This window comes from Trachemys scripta, unplaced genomic scaffold (assembly GCF_013100865.1).
Source record: "Trachemys scripta elegans isolate TJP31775 unplaced genomic scaffold, CAS_Tse_1.0 scaffold_28, whole genome shotgun sequence".
Classification (NCBI taxonomy): domain Eukaryota; kingdom Metazoa; phylum Chordata; order Testudines; family Emydidae; genus Trachemys; species Trachemys scripta.
This window is the reverse complement of record NW_023260513.1, coordinates 2,386,990-2,402,774: the sequence shown is the minus strand read 5'-3', so window position 1 is coordinate 2,402,774 and position 15,785 is coordinate 2,386,990. Positions and strand designations below refer to the sequence as shown.

Here is a 15,785-nt window from a genome sequence, read left to right as displayed (position 1 = left end):
GCAACGGGTATATTTATATGAAAAAGCATAACAAAAAAAACCCACACCCTACCAAACCAAGACACTCTATTGCACATTTCTCTCTCTGGGGAGGTGATAAGAGAACAAACATGTGACAGATGTTAGTCACATTGCTTAATGCACTACTAGAAGTCTCACAGCTACTATGACGATAAGCGTGGTGTAAGATCCTGCATAGAACAGAAATATGCTACTGCTCAGAAGAGGGCAGACATACACATGAGACTGCTCTTAGGTACGCTCAGACCTTCCTCTGTACTTGCCATGGCTGGAGAAATAATTTATGCTGATTTAAACACTCCTGGAGCCAGTTCCTCTTCAAGGCCACCACAAAGATCTCAGCACCTCAGTAAGTGAATTAGGTTTCTTATTTTTGTACCAGTATGGTCAGTCTTTGGTTAGGATTCCATTTTTCTAAGATTTTTTGTTTGACTTGCAGCACAGATAGTTTAGAGAAACTGTGTCCAGAGCCAAGGAGCAGCTCTGTGTTTTATGTATGGTAGGACTTAGTTAAAGTGAAATTCCTTACCACTCTCAGCATTTGGCAACTGAATTCCGTTAAGGTAATGTAATGCACTTTAGTTTGTTAGCACAGCGTGTCACAGAAAACTTCAGTTACTGACAATCTAAACATACAAATACAAGTGCAAAAATATAGCTGTACTTTCTATGACACCTTTCCTACTTATTTAATATGTATTTGTGGCATATAAGCAAACTTTTGAGGTAACAATACATAGTATGGTGGGTTATAGTTAGGGGGCAGAAAGCAGGATGTTGGGTGAGTCTGAGAAGAATGAGCACAGGGAATGTGGGAGACTCATAGAATATAATTTAATTATTAGAGAGTAGGTTAAAATCCACATAGATCTGAGAGAAGAGGTGAATCAGAAATTCGGGAGGGAGCCAAACTATGTGCAGAGGGTCATGGAGACTGTGGCAGATGGTAGGTCCGGGGGGTTGAGGAGGAAGGGTCTACAAACCTCTGTGTACTGATGGAAGTAGGGAGAGGAAAGCCTAGTATCTCTGAGGAATGTAGGCACTGGGACCAGAGGAGAAGAAGAAGAAATGAAAAGAACCTGTCCGTTGGGGGGTGGGAGGGTGTAGGTGGGAATGTTAAAGGTAATGAAAGGAATTCCTTTTTACTGGATTCTGAAATGGACAAAAAACCAGGAAAGCTTTCCAAGGACAGAGATGATGTATTCTGTTTCTAAGTGCAGGAGAGACAGCGAGTTATTGCACTGTAGCTCCACTGAAGCATAGACAGTCAGGAGTTAGGGGAGACTGTCACGGAGAAGACCATGGCGGAGATGGGGACCATGAAGAGTTATCAGTGTTTTAGGAATATTGAAAATACAAGGATGCATGTATTACAACTTAAAGGATGTAAACTGAGTATCATAACTTGTGATTCCCCTGAAAAATGATATTAAATTGGTTAAAAATCTTGATAGTTTGGAGGCTGTTTGGGAAAAAAATAATTAATTATTTTTAGAGTATATTTTCCATAAGTACAGTAAGACTACAGATTTACATGAAGGGTAGAATTTTCAGAAGTTCGTAAGTGATTTAGGTGTTTCTAAAAATCCCACACTAATAGCCCAGATCTTTCATAGTCAAACATACTATATGTTTACAGTTATACTTGTATATTGCCAATGATTCTGGCTTCCTTTATTTCATACATTTTCCTTCTTTAAGTATAGCTACAAGTGTATTATAGTTAAAAATTCTTGCTGTATGCTTACACATTGTGAACATAACAGAATTATTGTACAGCCTGTGAAATGGTTTCTTACAGAAGTGCCTGATAGAATTTTATTAACAGTTGATATTTTCCAACGATATTGCTTTGGTGTCTGTTTACATCACCGTAATAACTAGCATAATATGTAGCTGTCTAGTCAAATTTAATCTTTGTTGTGAGCCTTCATGAAATTGTATCCATGCACTTTAGATATTATTTTCAGACAGGCTCTGATCTACTTTTGAAAAATATTTTAGGAGTTAGATTCTGCTTGTTACATCAGTGTAAATCCAGAGTGACTTCCTAGAAGTCAGTGAATTTTGCTCTAAACTTTTTACACCAATGTATCCAAGAGCTGAAGTTGACTTTAAATGACTTTTTTAGCTGCAGTGATATCATTTTTGTTATGTTGAAGACTTATATTAATGAATGGAAACTTAGGCCCCAATCCTGTGATCTGATTTGATCCTTATGATTGGTCTTCATTCACACCTGTACAGAATCCCATTGAGTCAATGGGCACAAGGGTCCACCCACATGGATCCAATTGCAGGACTGGGGCCTTAATTCACAGAGTCCAAGGCCAGAAGGGACATGTGATCATTTAGTCTGACGTCCTGTATAACTGGCCGTAGAATTTCCCCAACATAATTCCTAGAGTATCTTTTAGAAAAAAAAATCTAGTCTTAATTTTAAAATTCAGTGGTGAAGAATCCACCACGACCCTTGGCAATAATGTATTTCCAGTTCTACAACTAAGGGCCTGATCCTCCAAATGCTTGTGGCTAGCGTGTAGAGCTTTGTAAGGTGGGTCATCCAAAGGCCCGAACCTGCAGACGGTTATGCACAAGTTTTACTTCATTAAGTGAGTCATCCCAATGAAGCAGTCACTCATACATTTAAAATTACACCTGTGCTCAAATCTTTGCAGGATCAGGGTCTAATGCTGAAATTAAAATTAACTTGTCTCATAAGTTGCTGTTAAAATCTTATGACCAAATAAATTTGTTAATCTTTAAATTGCCACCGGACTCCTCATTGTTTTTGTGGATCAGACTAACATGGCTAGCCCCTGATACTTGTTAAAATCATGAAGTCACAGTATTGACTTCATATAGCAGTTAAAAGTGGAAGACCGACTCCAATATAACCCTCCACTTCCTTTTCCTGAAAACCCCTCTCCTTTTAGCTTGAAATAATGTTAGTCCAAAGCTACAAGATAATTTTCCTTAGAAACGTTAAACAAAATTCAACAAGCGATTTTAAATTGAAGACAGAAAACACAACCACCATCATTGATTATTCAGCATTAATTAATATGAAATTTGCCAGGTGGTGATGCTAAAAGGTTCTAGTTAGGAGCAGGGGCCTCGTTGTGTTAGGTACTGAACATGTATAAACCAGACTATTTTTCACTTTTCAAAAATTACTTCCACTATTTTTGTCCACTCATAATTTCAGAACAATTAGTTCTCTGAAGTTCACAGTAGTGATCTGAATTAGGCCTCTGTGAAAATCCACACATAAGGATCCACTTTTATGAGCAGAAGGATGCAATTTTTTAATGGACTTGGAATGAATAGTGGTTACAACAGGAAGAAATTTAATTCTCCTGTAGTGATTATAAACTCTGTGAGTGGCTTTAAGAGTGTCACAAGCTTCATTTGAAACAAGAAGTTAGTTTCCAACTCTTTCCCTAGAAAATGTATCTTGAAAGTATAGAGTGAGTTTGGTTTAAAGATGCTTCTGTTTACAAAAATTTACAAAAGATTACCACTCAAAATCAAGACACTGAGTCAATGTAATAGCACTGTCACTTCTATGTAAATTTGTATGTTACCTTAGTGGAATATCTTTGTATTTAGAGTACACCTAGGTAACAGAATAGCCTCTGGCTCACTATCTTCATTTCACAATATAATTCTCGGGAAAATAGCAAACCACTAAAGTATTTTGGCTGGGATTTTCAAAGAAGCTTAAGGGGTTTCAGCCACTATTGAAACTCTCCTAGCCTACTTTGAAAGAACTTTGGAGCACCCATGGGGGGGGGAAATGGTGGGTATTTAGCACCCATTGGCAGCCTCACTATCAGTGCCTCCCACTTCTCCTCAGCGCCTCCCACCCACCAGCGGCCCAGCTGATCAGCGCCTCCCCCTCTCCTCCCAGTGCCTCCCGCCCACTGCGATCAGGGGCAGGAGGGCAGGGCAGAGCAGGGGCGGAATGGCAGGGTAGGGGTGGGGCCTGGGGCAGAGTGTGTCTCCCCTCCCTCCCCCCGAACACATTAGAAACTCGGCGTGCATGATTTGCGTGCCTCGTCTCCATTTTCCTCTATGGGCTGGGCTCCCTGCTTGGAATACAACTGCCATGATTTATCATGGTCTCCCCTCTTGGCAAGGCGGGGAGGAGGGCTGTCCATTTATGTGTCAATTTTCATGGCCTAAATGGGCCCAAAGGATCAGAGGTGTTAATGTGATCCTGTTGCTGTCTGACATTAAACACTGGTAAACAATGTATGTTTGACATACAAGTACCTCAGCTTGGTTGGTCCCATGGCAAATACACCATTAAAAATCATTTAAATCTTTTTCTTTCTTTCTTTTTCTGTATCTTTAATAAAGCAGTTGAAATCTAAAATATTAAGTAAGGCTTTCATTTTAACAACATTCCTTATTTCCTTTCCCTTTAGCTGGAGAAAGGCCCCCTATTTGACAGTCTCTAGATAGTATTAATGATGATAATAACTGTTCTTTTTAGGGAAAAGAAAAAAGGTGAGTTGAGATGGGCTGGAGCTGTTGCTGCTGTTGTTTAAAGTCTAATCCTGTTCCTCTAAAAGAGAAAACAAGGCAAACAAAAGGGGAGGGAAAAGAAACAGCAAAGATAGAAAATACAACTTCTGTTTTTGATGTTAACTCTCAGTTGTAACCTTGCTTCTGCAGAAACACAAGCATGGCACACAATCATATCAGCCGCTCAGAGTCCCGGTAAACTTGTAGCAGAATAGGACTGTTTGGGGTATTATGGCTGGTTGTCTTTTGCAGGTCACAGGTTTACAGCAGTGTTGCAAAATGCACAGTCTTGGCTGCCTAAGCCAGACTCTTATTACACAGAAGGCAAAAGGAGAGGGATGGGAAAGAGAAAAAATAAGGTGGAGGGAAAATAAAGAACAAACAAGGGGGAAGGGGGATGACAAAGTCGCACATCCCAGGCAGTGTTTGGAATTTAGCCAGAGCAGGTGGAAGTAGCAATGTCCTCTGGGCTTCTCTCTCTGGCCTATGCTGGTCAGGACATCTTTCAAGATCAGGATGATGAAGGCCCAATGGTATAGCGGGGGTCCCAGGATATGGTAGCGGCAACAGCCCTGACGGTAACACTTGCGGTAGCAGATGTTGGCAGACAGCTTCTTCTTGATCTCCCCCCCCCCCAAAAAAAAAGTTTGTTTTTTTTTAAGGACCCCATAAAGGAGTGATGGGTGGAACAGCCGTCCCTTCATTAGTTCATTCATGAATTAACTCTGTATGTTAGTAGTACATTGCTGCTGATGTTGTCGCAATTCTCATCTCTGGCTACACATTTGATGGAAATCCAAATCCTGATGCAGAGTCAGCCACACCGAGAGCATGCAAAGTTCATATCTATGTTGTTTGATGATGCAGCTCTTTGGCACCTTTCATGTGCAGCCTTCACCATGCATGATCTTAACACAGGTCTTAATTTATAGCAGTAGGCCTTTTTGCTTGGATTAGTTCAGTCTTTCTGTCTCCCTTTTGTACCTTTTCCTATCAACATTTATTATTATAGGTTATTGTGACATTTAATGAACTTTCACACACTTCTCACAATTAGGGTCAATTTGTAGACCCAGTTATCACAACAGCACTCACATGGCCATCGTGCATCACGAAAGATGAAATCTGGCTGGGGAGGCTGCACAGAGGTTTTTGGGGGCCTGGGGCAATATTTGAAACTGAGACTCCTCACCTTTCCGTGTTTCATCCAATAATCATATTGTTCCACAGGTTTGGGGACATACTTAAACCTAATGCCTGGGGCAAACTGCCATTTTTGGCATCCTCTCTGGGTGGCCCTGCAGTCTGTAGAGGAGAACGGGGGAATAAGGCACCCAAACTACAATTCTATGAGACACCACAGTGGGTGGCATTTCAGAATCAAAATAATAATAATAATTAATAAAATAACAACTTTCTACAGAAAGCACACACTTTTTTAGCAAAAAAAATGTAGTCCCGAATTGTATCAAAAAAACAGTTTTGATGGAAAATTTCTCAACCAGATAATTTACAAACTAAGGCCCCTGTCCTGCTAACACTTACACACATACTTTACTTTTCTCATATAAGTGGTCCTTTGGAAGTCAATGGGATTACTTACGTGCTTAAAGTTAAGTGCAGGCACAAGTATTGTCACCCCTGTGCTTAGTGATAGTAGACATTTGAGCCTGGTCTGTTTTCACAAAGGAGAAGAATTCAGTGACACAGAGACTGGGTATTTTCTTAGTGTAATTTGTTTATTTACACTGTGTACACTGGTCCTGGAACAGAGGTGGTCACAAATGGCATGTAAACAAACCCCTCTTTCAGGAATCTCAGCCAAAACACCATGCCTGGTTCCCAGGAAGCAACTCTGCCCAAAGATGTGACTCTAGTAGAGAAATTAAGGCAGAGAGCAAATTCCCCTGCTGGTGCAACAGCTCCCCCACAAAGAACCCACAAAGAACCACAAAATGAACAATAGTATAACATTTCTTCAAAGTGTTCACACATTGAGAAAAGGAATATATATGACTGTGTGTAACAGCACCACCTGGTGACTCCTGACATAACAGTATTTATAGGATTGCGGTTTAAATAGGGTCAAAACACAGCAGGTGTATTTTGAACATGAAGGGAGCGACAGGGGAGAGGAAGGACAAGGAGGGTGGTCACAGGGACACAAGGTGATATGTATTAGCTAGGTTAACAATTTGGAGGCTTCATAGTTGTTGGTTTTAAATGAAGTAAGCTATATTAATGAATCATTAACAGGCCACTTGCCTAGCCCTTATTACTAGGCAGTTTACCATGTGTGTCAGGTTACAAGGGAACCATAAGACAGGATCTGAAGCAGGGCAGAGCAGTGGTTGTGTAGAACGATTTCGGGGGGGGAGGCATCCCTGCATAAGGGACAGTGTGGGGAAAAGGTGTGAAGGTGTTTCTGGGAGAAATGGGTGAAAGAAGCTGCTATTGGTAAAGCTGCCCCTAGTGTTATATGAAGAGGAGTGGAACTCCCAAGTAAGGAGGCTGATTTCTCACACTGGGAGCTGATGGTGTTTCTCCAAACATTGTCTCTTACAGGTTCCCCTCCATGTCCCCGGTGGCATTGCATTGCTGTAGGTGTCGGATGGGTTGGGAACATCGTCCTGACAATAGCTGTGATAGCTCTGGGGGTTTGGGGTAAGTAGCGCCAATCTATTTATCCATTTGGGCTTAATGGTGCACCATGAATTCTCTTTTCATTCCCAAATCTGAATGATATTCAATTCCTGATTCCCATCCATTTGCGAATGAAATCCTAGACATTACATCACCATCCAGGTCAAAATGTTACAGGAACAATGTGTAGTTAAGAGCTGGATGCATGAAACTCATATGATCCAGCTAAAACAGGTGCACTGTTACATGTGGATGGGAAGACAGAAATGCACCTATACTGTGTAGTGAATGGGATTCTCTCTTCTTCTGTCCCTACCCTAGCTATGATTGGTACTACACTGTTTGATTTTACACCTCCCACGATTGTTTTTTTAATCCCTAAATAGCTGCAATAGAAGTGATTTTTTATTGACACTGATTCTGTTTTGAAGTTTCCCAGTTGCATGTCTCTTGTGAAGGACAGATCAGAGGAACTCTGAATACATTGGAGAATAATGAAACTAGAATCATCAGTAGCACTGAATGCTCCTGCCGAGAGGATTTCCGGTCTCACTTGAAACCAATTCTATGTGAACCCCACAATGGCAACTTGGCAGGTAACCCCAGCTCCTACTGTCTCAGAGCCATGAGTCATTCTCCCTTAAAGAGTTTGCAGCACTCTCGCTGTGACTGAAAACACGGTCACAGTGTTAAAGGGACACTGTCTGCTTGAAATACAATGGACCAGATTCTCATTCGCACTGAGGCTCCTTTATATGCATTACTCCAGTGTTGCGATCCCCAAGCATTCAAAAACCATGAGTCAGGCCCTAAAAATCATGGGATTGGCTTATTTTAGAAAAATTATACATTTTGGGTTCTTTATGTTTCCCTTCTGGTTTCTGAGCCTTTAGGTTGCACTTGGGTCCTGCTGTTACGCTTTTCTCAGAATTATAAGGACTAGAAACTTTCTGTAATGAAACTGAGATTCTCACATAATCCCCTGACTCCAGGAGCTGGGGCTTAAAAGAAAACACCAAACTTCACAAGACGTGTGATAAAAATATGAGAGATGGCAACATTGCCAAAGTGACAGTGCAAAGGGGGCTAACCATGGGAGTAAACTTTTTCATTTTTTAGTCAAAGAGTTTGGAAGGCAGAAGGTTACTTCAACAAAAACTAGAAAAATTCAAATGAAACAAATTTCCTGTGAAGAATTTCATTTTGAAAAAAGGCAATTTTTTGCCGGTCAACTCTCCTCATAACTACAGCAGGGAAAACAATGTTCAGACAACAGGGTGATTTTTAAGTAAATGGAATGTTTTTTAATGTGCTCTAATGCTTTACGTGTGGTAGTGATGTACTATACACCCCAAGATCCTCGGTCTTTTTTCTTTTCATCAGTCTCAATTGGTGGGTGCAAGGTAAATGCTGTGGCTGCCTCGTTCTGTACCAGTAGGGTTATTTCATTCTCCCTGTCATCCTGCTCCTATTTGTGTACCTCCACCTGTTTCCCATCCTATATTTAGATTGTAGCTCCTTGAAGCAGAGCTTGTTGTACTACGTGCATGTGCAACACCTACTACACTGGGGTCCTCTCCATGGTTGTGGCTTCTGTCCTACTGTAATACTAATATTGATTATTATTGATTTGTATTGCAGCAGTGCCCAAAGGCTCAGCATTCAGGGCCCCATTGTGCCAGGTGCTGTAAAAACACATCATAAAAAGACAGTTCCTGCCCCAAAGAATTTACCATCTAAGTAAAATTAATAATCCTCAGCTGTTTGTGCAGAGGAGCAGCAGTGACATCTAGTGGTCAGAGTAATTCCCATTGCTAGAGCATAGACCGTTTTAATAATAGTGTAATCATACAATTTCTGTAGAGGCTGGATCACAAAGTGTTTTTCAAACTATGTAATACTCTCAGGAATCATTTCTCCCACCACTGAAATGCAGCCACCTCTGGGGTGAAACTCAACAGCTGTTTGTCTTAGGCAAATGACGGAAGAAGAATCGCACAGCCTGTTGGAATTGCAGGGGGCGTTTTAGGGAGGCAAACTGAAGTCACCACGGCTGGAATTTGAACAGTTCAGACCTCCCAGTAGTCAAGAAGAGCCAGATGACTGGAAGGTAGCTAATGTAACACCAGTTTTGTAAAAAGGCTCCAGAGGTGATCCTGGCAATTACAGCCTGGTGAGCCGGACTTCAGTACTGGGCAAATTGGTAGAAATGATAGTGAAGAACAGAATTAACAGACACATAGATCAACATGATTTGTTGGGGAAGAGTCAACATGGCTTTTGTCAAGAGAGTTCTTCAAGGGAGTCAACAAGCAGGTGGATGAGGCTGATCCAGTGGATATAGTGTAGCTGGGTATTCAGAAAGCCTTTGACAAGGTCCCTCAACAAAGGCTCTTGAGGTAACTAAGTAGCTATGGTGAGGTCCTTTTGTGTATCAGTAACTGGTTGACAGATAGGAAACAAAGAGTAGGAATAAATGGCCAGTTTTCACAGTGGAGAGAGGTAAATAATGGGGTCCCCCAAGGATCTGTACTGGGACCAGAGCTGTTGAACATATTAATGATTTGAAAAAAGGGGGTGAACAGTGAAGCGGCAAAGTTTGCAGACAATACAAAATTATTCAAGATAGTTAAGTCCAAAGCTGACGGGGAGGAGTTACCGAGGGTTCTCTCACAACTGCGTGACTTGTCAACAAAATGGCAGATGAAATTCAACATGGATAAGTGCAAGGTAATACACACTGTGGAAAAAATAATCCCAACTATATGTATACACTGATGGGTTCTAAATTAGCTGATACCTCCAAAAAAAGAGATCTCGGAGTCACCATGGATAGTTATATAAAAGCTTCCACTCAATATACATCAGTGGTCAAAAAGGCTAACAATGTGTTAGGACCTATTAGGAAAAGGATAGAAAATAAGACAGAAAATATCATAGTGCCTCTATATAAATCCGTGGTGCACCTTGGATACTGTGTACAGTTCTGGTCACCCCATCTCAAAAAGCACATAGTGGAACTGGTTCAGAGAAGGGCAACAAAGATGATCAATGGTATGGAACAGCTTCCAAACAAAGAAACACTAAAAAAGATTAGGGCTGTTCCGCTTAGAAAAGAGACAACTGGGGGTTGGGGGGAGAGAATATGATAGGACATGAGTAGTGTGGGAAAAGTTAGTAGAGAAGTGTTATCTACTAGGGCTGTCAAGCGATTAAAAAAATTAATTGCGCTGTTAAACAATAGAATACCATTTATTTTAAATATTTTGGATGTTTACTACATTTTCAAATATATTAAATTCAACTTTCATGATAAAGAGATTGCACTTCAGTACTTGCATGAGGTGAATTGAAATATATTATTTATTTTATCATTTTTACAGTGCATATATTTGTAATAAAAATAATAATATAAAGCAAGCACTGTGCACTTTGTATTCTATGTTGTAATTGAAATCAATATTGACAATGTAGAAAAACATCCAAAAATATGTAATAAATTTAAATTGGTATTCTATTGTTCTAAGTGCGATTAATCACGATTAATTTTTTTGAGTTAATCGCATAAGTTAACTGTGATTAATTGACAGCCCTATTATTTACCCTTCACACAATACAAAAACCAGGGGCATCCAATGAAATTAATAGGCAGCAGGTTTAATACAACAAGAGGAAGTACTTTTTCACACAACTAAACTGTGGAACTCATTGCCATAGGATGTTATGATGGCCAAAACTATGACTGGGTTCAAAAAAGAAATAGATCCATCAATGACTATTAGCCAAGATGGTCAGGGATGCAACCCCATAATTGGTGCAATGCTGAAACTCTGACTACCAGAAGCTGGGAGTCGAAGTTGGATGGATAACTCCATAATTGCCCTGTTCTGTAAACTCCCCAGGAAACTCTGGTATGGGCCACTGTCAGAGACAGGATACTGAGCAAGATGGACAGTGGTCTGAGCCAATATGGCAGCACTTATGTTTTTAATGACCCCATGTGGACCTTGCTTTTAGTTCTCAGCTGAACCATGGCAGTAGCAGTGGTACAGCGCCCCCTACTGCCAGACTGGGGCACTGGGTTCAGTTCTGCCTTCTTAGTAGGTAGTGTCCTTCTATCTCAGTCTCAGTCATCAATATTATTTGTTTCCACACTGATTTTCCCATGAGGTCTCCCATCGGCGTATAGGCCGAGCCTGTCTCTTTTCAGCTTTTATGATCTCACATAACCAAACCTCAGCGAACTACATTTAATGCACCAATCCAGAAAATCCCACCCAGTGATTCCGGCATAGAATCTGGAACTTGTGACTGACTTAGAGCAGATCTAATAAGAAAGCAACTCTGTGTGAAGACTTCAGATGAATTCTCTCCTAGTTCTAGATTCAGCTGTAGGGGAAACTTCAGCAATATCTAGAACTAGAGCTGGTACATTGTCATTTCTTTTCATATTTTTCATGAACTAGGTTTGCAGTTTGATGTCCTTTGAAGGAAATAGAAAAGTGAAAGTCCTCCCCCTCTTTTCCACTGGGGGGAAATGTTAAGAGTAAGTGTTGCTTCCCCACCCCCCAAAAAATCAGTATTTTCATTTTGAGTCCCTTCCCCCCATCAAAAAATGAAAAATGACACCAAAATAAAAATAGACTTTTATTTTGGTCAAAATGGCATTTTACCATTAAAAAACAGCTTTGAACAAAGGTTTTCAGCCAGTTGCAGTTTGAATTTTCAGAATTGACGACACCTCTGTTCCCATCTCTCCCTCCAGAGGACTCCGGGTGCAAACTCTGCCCCAGGGACTGGCTGCTGCATGGGGACAAGTGCTACTGGCTGTCGAAAGAGAGTAAAAACTGGACTGGGAGCCGTGACGACTGCTCAGGGAAGAGAGCTCACATGCTCGTGATCCAGAACCGGGAGGAGATGGTAACATAAAATACAGGCTCAAACTCCAGCTGGAGAGAGACGTGTGTCACTAGTTACAACCCCAGAGCAGCAGGTTTATCCAGCCTGGCTCTACCCCTTCTTCCCCATTTCTCCTTTTCCCCCGTTCTGGGGCATCTGGCTGATTAACATACAATTCAGATTAAGACCCCCACAGCATTCCCACCCCAGACTGCCCAGATGGCTCCTGCAGGCTTTGCCCCCTGAGCCCTGTCTGAGAGCTCAGCAGAGCCGTTCTGCATAGAGCTACGCACACAACCCCCCTGCTCCATCACATCTCGCCCTGCCCAGACTGACCTCGGGCTGCCCTCGTAGCCCCACCAGGCCTGGCTCCTGGTCACCTGCTTCCATCACCTGAACCTCCAGTCCAGGGGCACCTAGTCACAGGTGAAGCTGAACCCAGGACTCCCTTAAAGAGCCAGCTCACCCTATGCCACCAAGGACTGGTGCTGGCATTACCACACCTGCAGAGAGAGAGACACATTTCCCAGCACCTGCACTGGGACTCTGCCCGCCCAGGGGAGAGAGTGAATTAGCTCAGGTGCTAATGGGTTCTCCTGCTGCATTATGGGCAGAGCCACTGAAGCCAAGAGCAGACATTTAAGGGGAGCACTAAAGGAATTCTAGCCTGTTACAGCACATTCACCCCACCCCCTCTGCTTTGCACTTCACAGGATTCTATACAGAATGTTACACAAGGTGCAAATAATGTCTGGATTGGACTTAAAGTGACACCCCCAGGGGGGAAATGGACCTGGGTGGATGGTTCCCCATTAGATCCAATGCTGTAAGTGCTGCCTAACGTTTAATGCCTGATAGATGTTTGGGGAAAGCGCCATTGTATGTTAAATGTCCACCGTCTGTCTAAGGCCTGATGTACACTTAAAAGTTTTACTAGCGTAGCTATGTCGGTTAAGGGTATTTTTGCTGTGCCAGCAAAGGCCCTAGTGTAGCTGCAGTTATACCAATGTACCTGTGTTTAGAGAAGTGTAGCTTATGCCAATCGGGGGAACTGGCATAAGCTGTAGTGGTAGAAACACTGAGGTCTGGTCTACACTGCAGGGGCGGGGGGCGGGATTCGATCTAAGTTACGCAACTTCAGCTACGTGAATAACGTAGCTGAAGTCGACTTACTTAGATCTACTCACCGCGGTGTCTTCACTGCGGTGAGTCAACTGCTGATGCTCTCCCATCGACTCCGCCTGCCCCTCGATCCAGTGGGTAATGTAGACAAGCCCTTAGATATGGATATAGCTGTGTCCACACTACAGGGTTTCCAATATAACTGCACCAGAATCACCTCCTAGTGTAGACAAGGCCTAAGGTCCTGATCTGCCCCCCCATTGCTATAGTATCTGACCATCTCACAACCTTTAGGGTAGGGCAGGGCAGGGCAGGGCTATTATCCCCTTGCTACAGATGGGGAAACTGAGGCACAGAGAGACTAACAGTGGGATTCACAAAGATATTTAGATGCCTAATGCCCATTGGCTTCAAGGGGAGTTAGGTGCCTCAATATCGTTGAGAGTCTCACTTTAAGTGACTTGCCCAGAGTGTCACAGGGAGCCTGGGCAGAGCAGGAAATGGAACCCAGGTCAGCACCCTAACCCTTGAACCCTTCCTGTCACACATCTGCTCCTCTGTGCCGGCAGCTGAAGGCAGTGACATGTGATCACCGGTAAGAATGTGGCTACTGCTCCTGCCAGTGCAAGGGGGACACGGCGGCCAGTGCGCCAGTCTCTGCCCCATGGTGCCAGTGGGGGGGGGGACCCTGATAAGAAGTTGTGCCTAAGGCCCTAAATGTCTTACTTCAGCCCTGTCTCTGGGCTCTGCTGTGTTCCCCTGGGCACTGTTCCTCTCTCTGGTCTTTCTCCTCCCAGTGTTAGATGCAGGGGAGAGCGGGGTAAAGAAATGACGATGTCTCTCAGGCACCACCCATTTGTGGGGTCACAGTCAGCTGCTGCTCCTAGGAAATTGGGCAGATTCTTATCCCTTGATCCTCCCTCTTCTGCCTTGCATTAGAACAGTGGAATTTATCATCAGTGCAGATCTGCGTTAACGTCCCACTGGGGTATAGATTCATAGATTCTAGGACTGGAAGGGACCTCAAGAGGTCATCGAGTCCAGTCCCCTGCCCTCATGGCAGGACCAAATACTGTCTAGACCATCCCTGATAGACATTTATCTAACCTACTGTTAAATAACTCCAGAGACGGAGATTCCACAACCTCCCTAGGCAATTTATTCCAGTGTTTAACCACCCTGACAGTTAGGCTCCCCACAGCTGCCCAGGCTCAGGGTTTGGGGCTTTGGTGGGAATAGGAGGGGCAGGGGCCAGGCCCATCCACTTTCAAAAAGTGGGAGGCCCATTCCCCCCTGGTCCCCCCTATGCTGGTGCCCCTGTTAGGCTCTTAAGTCCCTTTGTGAACCCAGCCCTAACCGTTCATCTGGACAAGTCCTCAGGCTCCCTGCAGCCATCTGTTACCCAGGTCACAAGGTGCAGGTTTCCTCTCTCCCCTGAGACTCAGATTTGGTTTTTAAAGGAAAGCCAAGATGCGGGAGCTCAAGGTGGCTGCTTCCAATGAGAAAGTACCAGGTCACCAACCCCATGAGATTCAGCCTAGTTCATTCCTTGCCATAGACCCCCTAACTCATCTCACATCCTGGCTGTCTTCTCACCTGAAACTCTGCAGGAAAGTTACAGAGATGAAGGACAACACCAGAGCCAAGCTTCCCATTAAGAGTGAGGGGGAGGAAAGACTCACCTCTAGGCCTCTCCTTGTTACAGGGACCACAATGACACTGACTCTCTCTTTAATTTTGCAGCTTCTCACACTCTGCTGATGGGAACAGCTGTGGGTCTGTAAAAGGCACCCAGATTCAGTCTGAGACGTGTGCTGCTGAGTTCAAATGGATCTGCCAGAAAGAAGCTGCCGTGATATAAACAGTTGGGCAGAGGATCTTTATTTGTGTATCTGTAACATGAAATACTGGTGTTTAGGCTCACGGGGCGGGATTGTGGCTTTAGACGGAGCTCTAGGCCAGGCGCAGAACAGAACCCCAGGAGGTGCTGGGACTCAGGTGCACCTCGCAGTCACAGTTCCTCCCCTCGGTCCTTCTCACTGGCTTGGGGTGTTGAGTTGTAATTTATAACCGTCCTAAACCTGGAAGAAATTACTAACCTGTGATGCTTCCCAGGGCAGTGAGGCATCTCGCGAACAGAAGTGAAAGTAAGCCAGTATGGGCCGGTTCGGCATACCGGTAAGAAAGTGGTCACTGATACGGGCCGGTACACAGCCAACGTTAAAAGTGCTGCCGCAGCAGTGCTTTAAACACCGAATCGGCAGGGCTGCTGATGGGGGGGGGGAAGGGGCAGCTGTCCCAGGGCCTGGCAATTTAAAAGGGCCTGGGGCTCCAGGCAGCGGCCCTTTAAATCACTCCAGGGAGCCCCGGGCCCTTTAAATCGCTGCTGGGGCCCTCAGCAGTGCAGGGTGGGCAGCACTGAAGGGCTGGCTGGGAGAGTCTTGCCCCAGCACTGCCCCTTCCGCCCGTGACCCTGCCCCTTCCAGGGGCCCAGAGCCACACACCCCCACCTTGCCCAGGAGCCCGGCCGCCCTGCGTACGGGTAAGTCCTTTAAGTTACTTTCACC

The 15,785-nt window shown here is 43.8% G+C and overlaps 1 protein-coding gene across 1 annotated transcript; it reads left to right on the top strand.

Moving 5' to 3' along the window:
* The first annotated feature begins 239 nt into the window (after positions 1–239).
* Positions 240–15,428, top strand: LOC117870461 (killer cell lectin-like receptor subfamily B member 1B allele C). Its single transcript, XM_034757624.1, has 6 exons — positions 240–370; positions 7,120–7,218; positions 7,629–7,793; positions 11,963–12,117; positions 12,810–12,922; positions 14,962–15,428. The coding sequence occupies exons 1-6, from the start codon at positions 241–243 to the stop codon at positions 15,077–15,079; spliced, it is 780 nt and encodes a 259-aa protein (XP_034613515.1). The 5' UTR covers position 240; the 3' UTR covers positions 15,080–15,428.
* The last annotated feature ends 357 nt before the right edge of the window (positions 15,429–15,785 follow it).

What these genes read in the sequence shown, in the direction of transcription:
- LOC117870461 (XM_034757624.1), top strand. Translation starts at nt 241, where the DNA reads ATGAGACTGCTCTTAGGTACGCTCAGACCTTCCTCTGTACTTGCCATG. An exon ending in GATAGCTCTGGGGGTTTGGG is followed by an intron (nt 7,219 to 7,628) that starts GTAAGTAGCGCC and finishes TCTGTTTTGAAG; the next exon opens with TTTCCCAGTTGCATGTCTCT. An exon ending in TCCAGAACCGGGAGGAGATG is followed by an intron (nt 12,118 to 12,809) that starts GTAACATAAAAT and finishes TGCACTTCACAG; the next exon opens with GATTCTATACAGAATGTTAC.